Source organism: Vanessa cardui, chromosome 19 (assembly GCF_905220365.1).
Source record: "Vanessa cardui chromosome 19, ilVanCard2.1, whole genome shotgun sequence".
Taxonomy (NCBI): domain Eukaryota; kingdom Metazoa; phylum Arthropoda; class Insecta; order Lepidoptera; family Nymphalidae; genus Vanessa; species Vanessa cardui.
In genome coordinates, this window is record NC_061141.1 from 3,179,154 (window position 1) to 3,199,689 (window position 20,536).

Here is a 20,536-nt window from a genome sequence, read left to right on the forward strand (position 1 = left end):
AAATGTGCCAACCTTGGGAACTAATTCGTTAAGTCCCACCACCATACCATACCACGTCACTGACCTCATAGGTTTATCTCAGAACAAAACTAATCTCGTTCACATGTCCCAATAGCTCTCAAACCGGCCAATTATTATAATTAAGAATACTATCAATTAATCTCCATAAAATTAAAATTACACGTGTACCCAATACCGACAAAGTTATGAGATTTATTTATGTAAAGTCGGCTGCGTTGCTATCAATTTATCTATAAGATTATTGTTACTTGTGAACACAATGCGATTTTTTTCTCCTCTCACGCATTATTCGCCTGATTACAGCCATTTTGAGTTGAGAAATAAAATCGTTATATTGTTTCATAAACAGCGCCTGTTTATACATTCAACTGTTTCTGAATTCTTAATTTGAACGCCGCCAATTTGAAAATATATCTTTATTAACAATTTTGAGCAATTCTATCATAGACCAGATGGAAATCTATCCATAATTATAGAACGTTAAAAAATTATAATTTTTATTGAACAACATATATACGTATGAGCTGAGATGGCCAAGTGGTTAGAACGCATGCATCTTAACCGATGATGGCGAGTTCAAACCCAAGCAAGCACCACTATATATATGTGCTTAATTTGTGTTTATAATTCATGTCGTGCTCGGCGGTGAAGGAAAACATCGTGAGGACACCTGCATGTGTCTAATTTCATCTAAATTCTGCCACATGCGCATTCTACCAACCCGCATTGGAACAGCGTGGTGGAATATGTTCCGAACCCTCTCCTTAATGGGAGAGGAGGCCTTATCGCAGCTGTGGGAAATTTACAGGCTGTTACTTTACTTTACTTTATATATACGTAAAATTCGATTAATCGAGAAACTTTGATTTTAAATCTATGACCTAACAGTTTAATGGGCGGCCATGTTTGACGTTTACGGATGCGTTCAGTAAGTGTGTCCCAAACAATATACTCGCTGGAATTTCGATTGAAACTTATCCAGCATTAAATATAGTTTAATGTTTGTGAAAAAGTTTTTAAATTTTATAAAAGTAAAGGAAAAATATTTTTCTATTTCAGCCGAAAAAGCCGGGTTTTAATTTCGCATTTAAAAAGCTGTTGTCAGCGGCTTCGCTTACATTTTAGAAGTTGTTCGTCAGGCAAAAAGAGTAAGGAATAAAAGAATTTATAATATCAGTATACCTAAAATATAAATAAATTTTTAATAAAGAAAAAAAATCGAAAATCAATGTGTTTTGGAACCAAATTTTCATACGTTTAATTTTCAATGAATAGAAAATGTAGTCGCAGTGTCCCAATGACGGAAGCTTATGGGATTCACATTAAGTTTCAACATGTTGAATAAATTGGGAGATTTATGCTATAAGCTATGTTGCATTGCAATCATCAAGAATATTACATAATAATATATCATCGACCTTTCGCAGAATAATGTTCACTTCTTAAGTAGTTAACAGATTATATAATCTAACACACAGCAATCATTGGTATTGTTGTGTTCCGGTTCGAAGGGTGAGTGACCCAGTGTAAGGCAAGGGTCACATCTTAAACTCAAACTGAAATAATTTTGTTCAATGTAAAAGCATTACACTTTCTTATTGATGGTCTAATTAAACATCACCGGTTCGGAAAAAGAAACACCCTGATCTGAGAAGAACCGCCGAAAGAGTCAATTCAATTAAATGCATATTTTATATGAATAGAAATAGCTTAGTTCCCAAAGTAAAATGTAAAAAAATGCTGGTGATCGGAAGACTTGCTTGTTGCCTACATATAATTAAAAAAAAAAACAAATGAAGACTGGCAATCTATATTATTATAAAAAAAATAAGACAAATCATGTCAATGTTTTTTTTTTCGAAAATTTTAATTTGGATCTCACGATCACAATATTTACAACCATATACAACTATGTAGTCAAATGGTAAATTATATTCATTTAAAATTTGACGTGAACGCGTATTGAATTAAGATGGAATGACGTCATCGTATATTAATTTACTAAAATGTTAAATTAAATTGTGTTGAAGCGTACATACCTGCACGAGTGCAATCAGTGTCGCTATGTGCATGACAGCCGCTTCATGGGGCCCTGGAAATAAAGAAATCATAAAATTAATTGAATATAATTAATTAAATAACATTCTTATACTGTTATTAAAATAATCATTATTTATAAAAACAAATTGCTATAAACATATATGTATATAAGGAAATTTAAATAAATATTCTAATTTATTATGTGAGGATAATTAATAAGATTTTGTAGTGAATTAAATGTTACTACGAATGCCATAAAATATGAATTAAACAGTAAAAAAAAATATTGGAATAATGTTTTGTTATAGATAAGATTAATAGTTAAAGATGTATATGCGGAAACAATATTATTGGTTATGAATTGATTTTAATTTCGGATATCTGATGGGTAGTACCGTACCGTAGTATAGTACCGTAATAGATACTAGTACAGTGTTGTACTCATGCAGAACCCGTTTCGGGTCTATGTTGATATTATAAACGTCAAAGTAACTTTATCTGTCTGTCTGTCTGCTATAAAACAAACTTGAACAACTACTTTTTTGCCTAACACATGACAACCGACAAAGAAACGCAAGCGTAGCCGCGGGCGACTATTATAGCGTATAACAAAATGAATTATTTTTAATTAATATCATTTTCAAGGTTGTACATTACGTATCGTTTATATTTTTATTGGTTACCGCTCGTTACGAGTAACACAATATTTGTAATTAAAACCTTTGTGGAGAGAATTAATGTCTGTGTAAAGATTAACGCCGTCAGACATTGCGACGCTCGTTTTGCAAGAATAAAACGCACCTTAAGATAAAATGTCATTGACCGAAGCCACACTCTGTGTTACTTATGACACGACAATGGATGGCGATGCTTGGATAAATTAAAACTTCCAATATTATGTAAACGTTTTTACAAAACGTCAAGATGAAATCGCTTTTAAGCAAAAGGTTACTAACTTTTGTAAATTATAGAGATGGCCGAGATAGCTCAGTGGTAAGAACGCGTGCATTTTAACTGATGATTGCGGGTTCAAACCCAGGAAGCATCAATGACTTTTCATGTGTTTAATTTGTATTATATCTCATCTCGTGTAGGAAACCTGCATGTGATTAATTTAAACGAAATTCTCCCACACGTGAATCCAACAAGCTTCGGAACAGCGTGGTGGAGTATGCTACAAACCTTCTCCTTAAAGGAGGTCCAGCAGTGGGAAATTTACAGGGTGTTAATGTAAAAAAATGTAATGTAACTTTTAGTCATCTTACGCACACTAAGATATCGTGTAAATACGCAACACTCATACAAATGCACGCAGATACAAATTTAAGGTGGAGAAGCGCACCTTCCTGACATACTAGATCTGTACCGCGATGCTATTTGACATATTAGTGTCAAGTGGCATCTGCATATAATAGAAGATGTTAAGCTTATTTCGTAATACTTTGCAAGATTTGTCACGATTCAGTAACATAAGGCAGGTAGCACATTTGATATTCGGACGCGACGTATAATATTACCGCGTTTCGTTACACCGGCGTTTATTTCGATCGCGACTTTAGCCCCAATTATATTATGATCCGCCTATATTTGATAGTATATAAGGAAATAATATAACTATATGTCCTGCGCATCAAAATCAAAATTAACTTTATTCAAGTAGGCTTTTACAAGCACTACTTTTTTGAATCGTCATTTTACAATGAAGTGAAGCTACCACCGGCTCGGAAAGTAGATTCTACTGAGAAGAACCGGCAAGAAACTCGGTAGTTACTCTTTTTCAACATTTAAAAAATACACAGTCGTGTTACTTATTACATTTATTTAAATTAATATATCCTGCTTGGAAGTCAACAAGTATTAACTCCACGCTTTTTTATCATCATTCCATTAAATGGATATTACACGTTTGTCTATTGTACTGACTGTTAGTTTTGGATATTAATGCATTATATACATCGTACAATATATTTCAATAAAAGCTATATTTTTAAATGATCCGGCTAATTATTGAATGTAGGCGTATTTAATAAATGTGTGCGTTTATCTTTAGTTTGTATTTCCTCGACTATTAAGTGGATACTACACGTCACTACACTTTCTGGTAAGTTGAGAAGTTTTGACATTTGGTAAATAATCTTTGAACATGATATGGCTAATTATAAAATGAACTTGTAATAAGTAACAACAAATGTAGACCCAGCTTTAGTTTAATTTTTTTTTTTCGTTACCCAAGAGGTCAAAGTAACGAACTTAAGGGTAGTTACGTAAGAACGAATATTTTTATAGTAAGATTCTACACATATTTCTATTAATTAGCCTTCTTACACAAGGGAATGCAAGTGTCCGGTTCACATAGTATCGCGTGGTGTAAATACTTAAGTCGATACTTGTGTTGCCTTGTTTAAGTACGAGTAAATTGGCCGCAATTAGACCAAAAAGTTTGTTATTATAATTTGGGTGTTCTATTTTTCTCTTCATTACATAGTATAAAACAAAGCAGTTAACCGCTGTTTGTCCCTATGATCTTTAAAACTACGCAATGGATTTTGATGTGTTTTTTTTAATAGATAGAGTGATTCGAGAGAAAGGTTTTTGTATACAATACATAATAACACTATAGTAGAATACGATATAGTAAAAACGAATACTGTAGTATGTTTAGTATCAGTATTGAACATGTAGGAAGCCGGGGCAGGTCGCTAATTTTTAATAATTAAAAAAAAAAGAAAATGTGGATTATTAACATTTTGAATATAGAACACATTGTTCTATACTTTGTTTGATTTTATTTCGACTAACAAATTCCATTGTCGTGAATGAAGTCGAGAATGATAATTTGTTTGGCAAATCACGTAAACTCCAATCGATGTATTCGTGAGGTCAGATGAACCCGGTCTTTGTGTGTTTCCGCATTTTTCGACACAGATATATTCATAATCAAAACATATATATTTCCTTTATTATCTAATTGAAATATATGCTAAAAGCATAATTTAATATAGTTATAAGTATGTATATCGTGTATTTACTAACTCTTATAAAATTAACAGCTTTGTGAGATATAATATGATTTCAAAAATAGAAGCCTTATTATTGTGGTATGCACTATGCACTCCGATTGTTGAATAACATTCAAAATCTTTATGATTTATTTAGAATTTACTTTTTATTATAGAATACCAGCAAAGCTCCAAATTAATTAAGGAATTGTTAGTATTCCTATTTACTTTTTCTTTAATGGTTATCACTTCTGTTAGGAGTGGGGACGATAATAGCCTAAGGTCTCAGGATTAATTCTGCGAACTTTGACTAGGCGATCCGCAAACCACTGCGATATTGGCGCTTACTTGTTTATCGTAATATTATAAGAATTAATTAATAGTAAAACTACGACCAATTTGGGTACAAGATACTATTGAATTAATCTTTTCTACCATTTCTATTAGATTACATATCCTCTAGAGAAGAGTGAGGATGATTCGTGACCAAAGGTTGCGAGAGCAACCTATTAATTTTTAATATTCCATCTCGTATTCGGTGATGAAAGAAAACCACCATAGTTTGGATGAAAATCTGCCATTTGTATATCCATTAATCCACATTAAAAGAAAATGGAATCAAATCCCTAAACCTGCTCAAAAAGCTTTCCAGTTTAGTCAAGAAATGTGTAACGGACTGTTTCTATGACTATACAGAAACAATTGATCGTTTAACTGACTTATAGAGAACAATATGATTGATTATGATTGTCGTAAGATCACGTTCCCAAGTTTTTTTTATAGCTAATTACTTACAAGTATACAATGCAAATATAAAATACTTCGTGCAACAGCGCAGGGACTTTTAAATTACCTTTTGTTGCTTAACTTGTCGTGTATAATAAAATATACAAGTATGTAACTTTTTTATATTATCATCATTACACACAATATTAAAATATTAGCCTATTATATAGTCAATGCATCGTCAACCATGCCTGCCTACACTCACTCACACTTCAAACCGGAATACTACAATACTGACTATTGTTTTTTGGGTGGTAGAACATGTTATGTGATGGTACCCAAACAGATCTCCAAAAGGGAAAAACATAATAATATTTCTTTATATTTTCCTTTCGATTGGATCGCTTACTATATATGATGAGAATAAGTGATTTTCATAACATTGGTAAAAGGAACAAACACAATCTTGTTACTTCTGTTACTCGACTGCATAGAGCCAGTAACTCTTTTGTGGGGCAATGTACAACAGAATGCGCTTTTACAACAGAAACCCAGAAAGCGTTCAATATGTATTTGTTGCCAAATTTTAAAAAATGTGTGCAAAAGGTTACTTTACAATTAGCGAGTTTATGTTTGATAGCACACCTTGGGAATGAAACGATCGCCTCCTGGCTGTTTCTATTCATATACAATTATGTATCTTATTAATTTGACAAAAAAGACCCGCTGAGTTTCTTTTGCCGGTTCTTCTCAGGTCAGGGTGTTCCTTTTTCCGAACCGGTGGTAGTGTTTAATTTGACCATCAATATGCAAGTGTAATGCTTCTATATTGAATAAAATTATTTCAGTTTGAGTTTAAGATGTTATGACCCTTGCCCTACACTGGGTCACTCACCCTTCCAACCGGAACACAACAATACCAATGATTGCTGTATGTTAGATTATATAGTCTGTTAACTACTTAAGAAGTGAACATTATTCAACTCTAGGATATGTTGATGATATATCTCTATCTCTTACCCCCTACTTCTATGAAATTAGTCTTTAGACACATGTAGGTAACCTCACGATGTGTTAAGTGCACGCGGCCTAACCACTGGGTGATCTCGGTTTTATAAATATACGTAATATATATTATAATTAGCTTAATAATTTATTCTCTCTTTTGTTAGTATATATACATTACTATTTCAGAATGAAGTCATCGTCATTTATGGAAATATAATAATTATATGTTGCAAGTTACATTTCCGAACTTGTATGTCAAATGTTAAACTAGGAACACAAATAGGGTTTTAATAATTATGTATGAAAAGGTCGTTTCCAACAAAACATATGTGATGATTATAGTTTTGATGCCATTTGTCAAAGTTCAAGGGTTATTGTAACGTAAGAAACGTACTAAGCTCAAAGCAATTTAGACTTTGAGATGACCTTTTTAAGGTACATATTGCTTGTTTCAATATCAAGACATTTGTTTATATTTACGAGTTGAAATTGAATTATGTGTTTATGAAAATTTAAATATATGGTTTGATTTGGAAACTACTATTTTTTATCACGATATTACTGTAATATGTTTTATGATGATGTTATTTTTGTGTTAATCATCAATGGAAAGGAAAATAATCTAACGAGCCAAAAGATTACTTTAGAGATGGATTTCATTTTGACTTTAAATCCTTCGTTACAACTTTGTATCCCGTAAATATAAAGTATGAAATATATATAGTATGATGTTGATGATGAGAAAATGGGCTAGTAATGTTAAGTGATTACCACCGCCCATAGACAAGGGCACTACAAAAAATTATAACCATTTTTTCTAGTTAACTTTGCTAATGCACCAAATATATTGGGAACTAAGATATTATGTCCCTTGTTCCTTTACTACTGTAATACTGAATGCTACTATTTGGCGGAAAAAACACAAAGCCTTACTACCAAAAAATATTGAAAATTCACTGTCAAATTTGAAAAGAAAGCGCAGAAGGTATGCTCTACTTAAAATCAGCAACAGGAGACAGTAATTTTCTCTTCTTATATAAAAATGATTTAAGATCATTGCGTCATCAAATATATGAAATAGCAATTCATAGATTCGAAAATGTCTAAACACATAATAATATTACAATACAATCCATAAAGTATGAAGATCGAGTAAGACATTAAGATTCCGAAACGATGCCAATGTCAAACTTAGCCATAAAATTCACACAATACACCGAAACTTATTAATGTTCGCCGAAAGCGGATTAAATGTCGTTACGTTACAGTACGGTCAGCATAAAAAATATCATAATTCCATCGCTTCCAAAACGGTCGTGTTTCGAAACATTTTTCTTTTTTTTTTTTACAAGTAACATTGGCCGAAAAGTTATTACCTAACTAAAGCTGAATGAAGATGAAATTTATTTAAGATCTGGTACTACATGCTTAAGTTTGTGTGTCATGGTCAAAGTGACATGGGCAGGCTCATCGTAAACCCTTCTGACCGGTCTGACTGGTCCCCATGAGAATCAGCTCAGTATATTATATAATTTTGATTGCAACAAAACGAGACGTCTTAACTTTTTTTAAAAATCGAATCTTAATAGTTTATATTAATTGTCTGTTGAATATTCGATTTTTATCACTAGTAACATTTATATTGAAAAATAAAAAAGTTAATGTGCAGTAATATCTAATTCGAAAAACGTACATAACTAACAATTTGTGGTAACCTTTATGTATGAGTGTATGTATATATATAGATTAGAAGGGTCCATAGCACAATGTTTTTCAGGCATATGGTGATATTTAAAAAGTCGTAGCTTTGCTCTTGCGCTATAGCCTTATTCCAAGCAAAATCATTAAGCTTAATCGGAATTTAATAATTCATTAAAAAGGGTCATTGTTCGTAATTTAAAAAAGCATGACATTTTCCTTAGCTGACTACGAGATAATTATCAACATAAATAAAACAAATGAAAATTCAGAGGATTCGAACCTGATACCTTGGGCTAAGATTAAAGCATTCAACCACTGGACCTTCTCGTAACGTATTCATAATTAATATCTCACCGTGAATGATTAATCTTAGGATCGTGTGTCTGAGGGTCGACGCTTGTGTATCCGTGATCTTTATTGTGAATAACTAGTGGCATGCCCTGGCTTTGCACGAGTGCAATTATTAATAAAGATAAATATGTGACATACATTTTATTTATATAGGGTATGTGCTATGCTATGCATGCAGTTTTCTAGTAGCGAAACATTTAAAATTCGAATATTTGTTTCGGGGATTACCCTTTATAAATAAATAAATAAATAAATAAATATGACAAACATCACATACATTATCTGATCCCAATGTAAGTAGCTAAAGCACTTGTGTTATGGAAAATCAGAAGTAACGACGGAACCACAAACACCCAGACCCAAGATGACTTAGAAAACTAATGATAATCTACATCGACTCGGCCGGGAATCGAACCCGCGACCTCGGAGGGGCGTACACATGAAAACCGGTGTACACACCACTCGACCACGGAGGTCGTCCTTTGCATACAATCAAACAAATTTAACTTTTCTATAAAACGTTTAACGCCCGTTTTCAATAACCTATCTAAGATTACAGATAGATCGCTATCCTCGATTGTCAGATAGAATTTATCTATCGTTAATATGCGTTTCACAATCAAGGATAAGTGCCATCTGTCTTCGACCAACGATAGATTACTTTTCCCTCTCACCTATCTTAGCTTCTTCCAACGTTTCGTTTAACGATAACCACGAAACGATGTCACTTTCAAAATATGTTTTTCATTTATTTCTTTTTTATTTGTTTACTATTATAAAATTGAGTAATAAATTAATTTTAATATAAATTAAATATCAATATATAAAAAAGTATTTGTTTAGTGATTTTGCATTCTTTTTAACAAAGTCACGGTAATGCTAGCCATCCAAAGTCAATAACAAAACGAAACATCTTGACAGTTTGAACTTTCAATTTTGACAAAATGGCTCATGTAAATATCTACGAGATATATTTATGTTTAACAGTTACAATGCGTTCATCTCCTCTTATCATTAATATACCAACTTCTTCAGTCAACAAAGGCAGCACCTATGACCAGAGACGAAACATTGAAAAAGAAAAAAGTTGAATTATAGCTACAGGAAAAAGAAATCATTATTGCTAAACTTCAGCTAGAATTAGAGAATGCAAAGTTAGAAAATTTAAAATTAAATAATGAAATAAATAAATAGTTTTTTCATTTAAAAGAAGGATTTTTAATTGTTAAGTGTAAAATACCTATATATTTAAAAACAAATAAAACGCTGACAAATTCAATATTTATATGTATAATTATGTGTTGTTGAAGTAATCATTTATTAGTGATTGCCGTGAATAAAAAAATTCTGGTTATCTAGAACAAAATTATTTTCATCTGGTATAATTGCAATTGATATTTCTGGTTCTAATTCTTGTAAATTAGAACCAGAAATATCAATGCATTTTTCTCGCAATATTATGTAGCACAGCAGCTATAATAACTGCTTGCAAATTTTGAACTTTGAGTCAACAGCTACCAGCATAGTGCCCAATGCATTAAATCGTAGCGCTAAAAGTATCTAATGCAAGAGAAATATACCATGGTTTCTGAAAAAAGTTAAAACATGAGTGAATTCTTATATTAGGTACCTTATGTAGGTAATGTAAGGAAATTAGAATGACAAAATTAACCTTTTAGAAGTAGTCTTCAAATAGGGTTGAATTAAATTATTTAATTCATTTACAGCACCTTTGCAGTCTGAATTGATATGCAAATTCGTAATCATTTAGCTTATTCGTGTAATTTATTCGTGGCTTATACTTCTTTTGTGATCGCACAATATCGGAAACACTGCCACTGTCTGTATAACAATCATTTATAATTTGTAATAATTCTATATCACTATAATCACTGCTACACTTTCCATCATTAATAAAAATTAGAGCAATAATATTTCAAAAGTTCAAGTCGATCGCCCGAATTTGACGGATAAGCGATTGACGTTACTAGAGATAGCTTCGTCTATCCGAGAGTAACGTCAAACGTATATAGAAACGTAGGTAACCACGAATTATATGAGCGTTCCTATCTCTAGTAAACTATCTGTCCTCCCGATGACAGATAGCTAGTATAGATAGGAAATGCTTACCGTCGATAGGTAATTGAAAACAAAGTAAAGGCAGAATGATAGATTTGGTTATCGTTAGTTACTGAAACAAGGGATAGATAGATTATTGAAAACGGCCGTTAGACTAGATGATGTTTATAGTTTTTTCTCATTGTTTAGGTGATTTGGTCCTCGTTTTTCGGCAAGAGGGAGTTATATCCTATTAAATTGAGATGACTTCCATAACTTTATTGATCTGTAAATATGTCCATGATCATTTGTGTATAATTCGATATTATTTACGTCATAACTATTCTAATCTAAGCTTATAAGATGAAGAGATACAAACTATGCGAATGTTATGTGTTCTTTAATTATTTTAATTCGACGTTACAAAGTAATATGGATGATTAATTTCAGTAGTTACTCAGTATCGCATAAAAAAATTTCTGTGGCTTTACTAACTGGATTAACTATGCTAATCGCTGGATCAACTATGTTAAGTCAGGATGTTTTATTTTCCGAACCGTTTCTAATCATTTGACAATCAATAAGTGAGGGTTCAACACTGCGCTATTTTTCTGATCACACTACATATATGAATTAAAGCTCCAATGCTCTTGTAACAACTCGTTTTATTAACTCGCACACCATATTCCATTTATTTCAATTCAATTCAATTCTTAGTTTCATGGCTTTTAGTTGTGCCGGCAGGGTACAGATTACCATTTATTATAATTCAAATGAAAAAATTGACATTTGACATATAACACAAACTATTTCAAGACATAATAATACAAACTATTTTAAACAGTGAGTGTAATTCTTCTGTAAATATAATATTGGATTTCGATTTGATTGGTATGCAGTTACCAGGTGTTATAATTATTAATAATTTTGTGTGAAAAACGTTTTTAAAAAATGTTGCTTCTGAGATGACTTCAAAGAGAAGTGTGGAAGAAGAAGAGATACTGCGCCAACCCCAGATAAAATCGGGATTGGGATAATGATGAGGATGATGACAGTACCACATGGTCGTAACAAAATGCGTATAATTATATCAAAGACGTTGAACGTGATTCATTAAAAAATCCCAATGTCGCAAAGAATTCTCTTACGCATATTATAATTATTCAGAATAAAATGTTATTTATGAGAATGTCGCAACATCGCATACAAACACACTTATGTATAATTATATGTTTTCATTACAAATATTTAAATAAAAATACTTAAATAATTGTGTTGCGTTATGAAAGCCACGGTATGAAACAGAGGAGGTTTGCGTACCTTAATCTTAGGTTTATTTTATAAATTAGACTCTTAATAGTATTTTTATCGAATGCATGATGTTGTAAATATTAAATATAGTTTTTATATAATTTAGTTTGCAGGAAGTTTAATAAAGATTTTAACATATAATTAACATAAACGATATTGTATGAAAATCTTTTTTTCCACTTAATTTTAGTCGTGCACAGATGAAAAATATTGTTCAAATTATATTTGTTATTTAAATAAAAAAAAATTTAATGTTGTAAGTTACATTTCAATAAATGCTAGGTAAATAAACACATCAACTTCCACGATATGAATAAACAAAAAAATTAAGCACATAAATATTCAATGATGCTTGCTTGAATTTGAACCCGCAATCATCAATTAAGAGGCACTCACCACAAAACAAAACCCGCGTACAATAATAAACATAATTACAAATTATCAAAACCAAATTACGTTAACAAAACTACGAACAAAGTTATATGCCAGGGCCATTAATTTCTTGTTGAGCAAATCTGTGCCCGTTGCCCTAAGAGTTGTGCAAGAATTAAATTACAACTCAGAATTTGACGTCCGTATATCGGATGCATAATTAAGGACTCTCTTGTCTCGTCCCGACGAATATTTTGCAACGACAATCATTATTTTATAAATAAACGTACCCGTAGATCTCACACTGAGTAAAGGAATTTTTAGAAATTCCATCACGATAATCCACTTTTGTTTTGTACACAATGTATGTGTGAGTATATATGTGTATGTGTGTGTTTTACCAAACCATTGCAACCCATAGATCAACATTGGAAGCATAGTGGAATAATTTTCCTCCCAAGAGGATAGTTGACAAGTGGTACCTGTGTGGTAATATGGTACTACCGCCCATAGACAATGGCGCTGTAAAGAATATTATCCATTTCTTATAGCGCTAATTAGCCAACCTTGGATACTAAGATGCTATGTCCCTTTTGCCTGTGGTTACTTTGATTTATCCCCTTGAACCGGACTTAACAATACTGAGCACACCTCTTTCGCGGTAGATTATTCAGTTGGTGGAATCCCTATCACCTAGTAAACCATCTACCCAAAACCTCACAATCATCATACTCCTGCCCTTATCCCAATTAACTTGAGGACGGCGAAGCATATCTTCTGCTTTAATACTTCCCTATCTGACGTCATCTCATAAGTAACATTCTTTCCAGCCATATCATTTTTCACATAATCACCAGAAACTCATAATATACAACCTTTTTATTTAAATACTAGATTAGTGAAGCAGTTTATATAAATGTATGCGTGGTACAGTCATCAACAATTATAATAATACATTTCCTTATGTAGTTGAAACTGCCGCATCACATTTGTAAGATGAATAAAAATGTAATATTTAAACAAAGGAACCGATTTAATTATAATAATATTAAATAAATATTTATCTCGTATCAAATTATGTTGAGAAGAATTTTTAGAATCTGCTGTTATATAGTACATATATAAGTTATATACGCGAAAGTAAGTTTACGTGTTTCAAGAGCAAAATGAAAATATTCTTTATTCTAGTACTTAAACATAAAAGCACACACACATAAATGCACTTTTGAATTTACTTATAACAGTGTGAAAACAATGTAAAACTACTACCAGTTCGGAAAGTAGATTCTACCTATTCTACTAGTATAGAGAAGATCCGGAAACAAACTCAGTATTTACCCTTTTTTACGTTTACACGGTTGTATACCTAGGAGAATTTAATGGACATGGAGTACTTAACACTTTCTATAGACAAAGTCGCGATCAAAAGCTAGTACTGTTTGGAAATATTTGATAGATTTGAATAAAAAAATCGTGACAAAGAAAACATTATTAAAGAAAAAAATCTAAACAATTGTTACAGTGAAACCTCCTTTCACAGTTGATAAAAATAAAATGACATTAAAAATAAATTTTAAACATGTGTCATGTCATTTGATGTTGTTTCGTGCTTAATAAAGCGAGCGTAAGATGTTATGCAAAATGTTTGTCTGTCTGTGTCAAGGAATAATGATCAGTTTACCTGATTATATATAGAATGTCAAATATACGTAGAATGATTCATAAGTATTGTTCTATTTGTTTCTGCAAATGACAAACAAAATTATAGATAAATGTATTATAAAGAATCAATCCTTCTGTTTGTGAATTGTATTTGAGTGTGTGTGAGCCTATCGCTAATACACATAAAGACAGATGCAAATCTTTTAATTATTATCTCCCAATAGTTTCTTAATATTTAATAATAATAATTTGAAAAAAATCTTAGTTACTTGATTATTACTTTATTGATATTTTCGTTATTTGCTTGGTTGTTTTGTTACTAACAATGACAAATCAAGTTATTTACATACAATCCAACCTACCGGTTTATTCTTATAAATATTTTATAAATAGAAATACATTAAGAATACCGATTATAAAAGATTATCCAATAATATCCTTATTCATTTGCTTATTCATGTATTACAGTATAATTTTACAAACTTTATTATATTACTCATATAATCTCAGTTCCGAAAATAAATGGTTGTGGTGACACTGACACATTTTGGCATCTGTCTACTCTTTTTTTTTAATAGGGGGCGAACGAGCAGGAGGCTCACCTGATGGAAAGTCCATGTACATCTGCAACATGGGGCTTGCAGGTGCGTTGCCGGCCTTATGCCATATACACATGGATTTATCTATAATTTATAATATCTGACGTCACACCTTATTAATGAATTCAATAATATTTTATCCTAGTATGCTATAACTACGCGCATTAACCCGATTTTATGTAACGCACTCCCGTTCGTCATTATATGACTGTATATAATATATAGATATCTACAATATACATACATATACCTATATTGTATCAGTGATATATACACAGGTGTCAATGTAGCTTACGTTGCTTATATTTATTTATTTATAATCTTTTGATTTGTGGTATTAATACTGTATGTAAAAATATGACATATAAATATTGTTATTTTGAAATTAAAGCTGACGAAATAACTTTACTGAAGTTGGTTCATAATCGCATAATGAAATTAATTATCCATTCAGCCAGTACGTTATTGAATAGGCGGTAATTTTCTTTTAATTTAATTTGACATAATAATTATTTAATCTGTGGATCTGAATGTGTTGACCTTTTTGGTATTCGGGTCAGCGTGACACGTGAAACTCATGTAAAGTTCAACCATTAGTGTATCAAAACATATACATTAAGTTTTGTTACACTTCGTATAATATTAATAATTAATATTTATTTTACATGTAAAATAATGTTATAAGCCTGAATTAGATGAATTACATGATAGATCATGTATTTACTTTATTATACAAACCAAGTGTACGTATATCGTATGGAAGACTCTATATTAAAAATATTTTCTATGACAACATTAGAAAGTGTATGAAATAACGTTTGTTGGTACTTAATATAAATAAAAATGAATTTATAATGAAAGAAAACCACAGTAGTCGTGTTCATAATTATAAATGTGTATAGTATGCTATGAGTCAATTAAATAATTTTATTAATAGAGTAACATATACAGTTATAAATTATGAGGGTAGTCCACAATAAATCTATATTGCTGATGTTTGAGCAAGTAGTCGTTATTTAAAAATGAATTCTTCACGATTTAATTTAGCACAATTTTTAATTGAATCATTTAAATCGAAAATCGAACTTTATATATTTTACGATTTATTACAATTTACGATGATTGATATATGAATGTTGTTTAATTTTATTTAGTAAACTCAACACACACCTTGAGAACTATTCTTGCAAAGTTAATAATAAGCGATAAACCACAAAACCCAAATAATAAAGTTTTGCGAAAGAGTAATTACTACATTATTCTAGCATTTCAAAAAGTTTGCATCAACAATGACAGCTTAAAAACAAATTCTATATTTAAATGTACGTATATTTTATTTTTATTCGAAATTAATAATCTTATCGTATTAGAACCTTCTTTGTTACTCACGTGTTCTACTTGGCTTTATGCTTATTACCTTGTACAAGAAGTTGACGAGAACTGTATTCTAAATTTAAATATTAGAATATCAGAATTTTCTATAAATATATTCGTTCTAAAACGGTGTGAAAAGTTCAAATAATAAATAAAATCTACGTAACCGCTAGGCCTTATGAAATGTTACCTTGGACAAATATATGTTTCTGAAACAAATGAAATGTATATAATTACATTAAAGGCTCAGCGTGAGGTTCACATTCTATATATTATCAAAGAACACATCGTAAGCTTTGTAAAGTTCATATAATAGTAATGTGCCCGAGTTCAAATGTGAAGATTAATGATTGTAATCATGTATAAAATATATAATACTGTTTCTGATGGCTTCACAAGCGTTAAGCTGCGTCTGCATTTTAGAAAATTGACTATTGAATGTGACAAAAGTATGTTGTCAATTTAAATTGTCACTAAAAATTATACGTTCTTATTATGCATAGCATGCATGCATGCAAATTTCAATTGACAACTTTTTCAGTGTAATAACTACGTAATTACGACATCGTTAACTGCTTTTATACTAACAAAAGTCGGAAATAAAATAAAATTTGAATTTGTTAATATATACGTAATATAGGCTGGATTCTGAATGGATGGGAATACTAGTTGTGTTTGAAAGGTATTCCGATAAAGTAGCCATAATATCTAAATCTTTGGATTTTGTAAAACGAAAGAGATATAATCAAAGATTAACTAACCGTCAAAATCAATTTGTATAATATTAAATAAGCTATCGTAATATCGAAATTTGATGAACCTAACCTTTGCCGTGCGACCGGGACCTTTTGCGTGAGTATGCTAAAAACGTGCATTCGTTTATGATATTATCTCTAATATAAGATAATCGCATTTAAAAATCTATACTGTACTAGTAAATGGGAAGACGCTTTTTCTTCTTATCTGAAGGGACTGCTGGACTAATACATATACAATTCAAGCCCAGGTTTAAAGGTCTTAAGAAATGAGAGCCTTGGGGTATCAGGCGGTTGTGTTAGTCATTTTAGAAATTAATTTGAACATTTTAGTTTTTATCAATCAGGTTTGTCAACATATTTACTCTTTTTGTCAGTAAGTTTTAAAATGGTATTTAATTATATTTTTATATAAGGTACTCTTTACTCGCTTTAGATGTGTAGTATCGAAGTGACATGATGCGACTCGCTGACTTGAGAAGAATCAATTTCAAGTTCTCGTGGGTGATAAATTGTTTTTATTAATAATTAATTTAATATGTTTATTGGACACAATATTCAGCATATATTATAAGTAAGAAATATTAAACATTTCTTACATCGATACCACCACAAATTTTGACAGCTAAAAGGTAGCTACACTGGCTAACTCTTTCAAAACTGTATGCAACAATAACAATTATTGTTGTTTGTCAGTTGAATATCTGGTAAGTACCTGCCCTGATGAACTTACACAAAGTCCTTCCATTAAGTAATAAGTATGTAGTTCGGTTTGATGGAACAAACTATACCCCATTATGAATTGGGCCAAAAACATTTCGTGATATTTACTAAGTACTTATCCTCATATGATAAGTATCATCGTACAGCATAATTAATTACGAATGGGAATATAAAGGCATGGCAATGCATATGACTATTAATTAAAATTTAAGTAATACCTCTTAAGAATATTAATGAATATTTTTGAAAATCGAAGCATTATTTTTTTTTTATAAATACATTTAAAGTGTCCATGAATAATTTTAAGCGTCTTGAATGCTTCGCAACGATATATTTACGGTAATGTATGTACGTTTCTAATGTATTACTCATTAACCTTTTGTTCTCACGATGATTCGTTACAAAATCCCTGCGCTTCATATTCTTGCTCATCACATTTTATTCAATATATTCCAAGGATAATAATATTGAAGATTTTTAATTAAATACTTTTTGCATTGTTCTAACTATAAGATGGAGATTATCGTATATGCCCATGGTATACAACAACAGTCTGTAAATTTGCCACTGCTGGGCTAAGACCTCCTCTCCCTTTGACGAGAAGGTTTCGGAACATATTCCACCACGCTGTTCCAATGGTGGAATACACATGTGGCATTTCTATGAAATTTGACACACGCAGGTTTCCCTCACGATGTTTTCCTTCACCGCGGAGTGCGAGATGAATTATAAACAAATTAATAGATAGAGTAATTCGAGAGAGGAAATTTAGTAAAGAAACACTGATAATCTTAGATGTTTTTACTGTGATGTCTTATCAAAAGCCGAGATAGCCCAGTGGTTAGAACGCGCGTATCTTAACCGATGATTGCGGCTTCAAACCCAGGTAAGCACTAAGCAATATTCATGTGCTCACTTTGTATTTATAATTTGAAAAAAGAAACATAAACCATTGTGAAACCTGCATATGTTCAATTTCATATAAATTCTGCCACATGTGTATTCCATCAAACTAAATAAATTCTCCTTAAGGGGAGAGGAATCCTTAGGCCAACAGTAGGAAAGATATACAGACCGTTGTTTTGTCATGACATTGTAACCAAGCGAATCCGGAGCGGGTCACTAGTTTTACACAAATCTCAATCAGAGTTACCGTTCCCACAGTTTATCCGTAATATTAAGATGTATCGTGTATTATTCAAGGGCGAATTTAAAATATTGCGGTACGTTAAAACAATGGCCGCGCCGTTGGGTAACACTGTGGGTGTCATTTCAGTAACACAGGGACAATGGAAACGTCTTCTCACAGAACCGCTAAAAACCGTAAACGGTTTTATTTCGAAACATCGATCACATTTTATCTTTGAAATAATTATTCATGTAGAGTTGTGAATTGTTTACAATTCCCAACTATTTTAATTACTTAACAGATATAAAAAGTTATATATGTATAGGTCTGAAATTGTGGTGTTGAAATGGTTGAAATATTTCAATTATTGTGATATGCAATATATATGTTGTATTAATTTTAACTGTAGAGTTATTCTGTAAAGAAGAAACTAGAAACTCACCGTAGAACAAGAACGTGAAATGTCAGTGACAGAATAGTTTTCAGTGAAATAAGGTTTTTGATTTCATACAAAGTTCCATCAAAATCGGCTCAGCATTTAATTAAGCAAAATGTGTAATAATTATAAAGATGACAGTTTATTTGAATGTCTATAATATTTTGATTAGCTGTTTATCATAGATTTCAATCTATATGTTATTTAAAGGTTTTTATTTTCTTATAAACTGTTATCGGTTCTACAATGTCATTCCATTAATGTTAACTTTATTATGATTACTCGTTTAACGTACTTTTTTATCTCGCTGGAAAAACTCAATTTACGCGTTTCCCTCCCAAGCTGGAGTGTGATCATCAGCCCCTGGTATGACAGGATACCTCGTAAAGAGGCAATACTCACTTCATCTTTATCATAAGCGACGCCAAGGGAAGGCTTGGATATACTAAGTATTGTAAAGTTTAACGTAACTAAATAAGGAGAAAAGTATAATTTTATCATTTGATTTTATTTTTAATCCGTTAACTAATACCTGTATTTAAAACTTCTTGAACAAATATTTGAAAAACAGATTTTTTTTTCTTTTCTCCTTTAGTAAAGATTGATACATTTATTTTCTATTAAAAATAATTTGAATAAAAGTATAACTTTTTGTAATAGCTTCAGTAGTGTTCGGCTAATACCTACATCGATAATTATCATCAAGTACTTAAACCCACCGTACTATATTGTTATAATATACAGTAAAATCAAATAACTAAATGTTGAATTAAGAAAAATCCAATTCAATAATAATAAATAACTCAATAAAATAAATTTAACTACTCCATCCGATGATCATTAAATATATATGTTTATAAATTTAATAATAGATATATATGCAAATCGAATCAGTATCGTATATAATATAAAAAATAATAAAAATCCTTGGAAATTAGTAGGTAAAGATACTTAACCGAAAATCATTTTTTATTTAATTAATGCAAAATATCAAAACAGGTCGACAGTGGTCGGCAGTGGTCGGCGACCTTGACATATGCGAAATTTATGACACTGTAATGTTTTCATTTGATAATAATTGTCTAATGTAACACGGATGTGGGCGTGGCCTGTTTGTTCAGTGATTATCGCTAAACGATTTTATGTTGTAAACGTTGACAGTATCTGCACTGAAAGGGCATACGATATGTTGGTTTGATTTTATTAAAAAAATTGTTATATTCACCTTTCAAATATGGAATTTATTTAAAAAAAAATAATTCTATTTTTTA

The 20,536-nt window shown here is 31.1% G+C and overlaps 1 protein-coding gene across 4 annotated transcripts in view; it reads right to left on the reverse strand.

Annotated features, from left to right (window-relative positions):
* The window catches only part of LOC124537810 (mucin-2-like), a 60,286-nt gene that overhangs the window by 12,123 nt on the left and 27,627 nt on the right, over nucleotides 1-20,536 (reverse strand). For all 4 annotated transcript variants that reach the window (XM_047114723.1, XM_047114724.1, XM_047114722.1 and 1 more), the window contains exon 2: nucleotides 2,061-2,113. In XM_047114723.1, coding sequence (XP_046970679.1) covers nucleotides 2,061-2,093 — 33 coding nt within the window. In that variant the 5' untranslated portion in view covers nucleotides 2,094-2,113. The remainder of the gene's footprint in view (nucleotides 1-2,060; nucleotides 2,114-20,536) is intronic.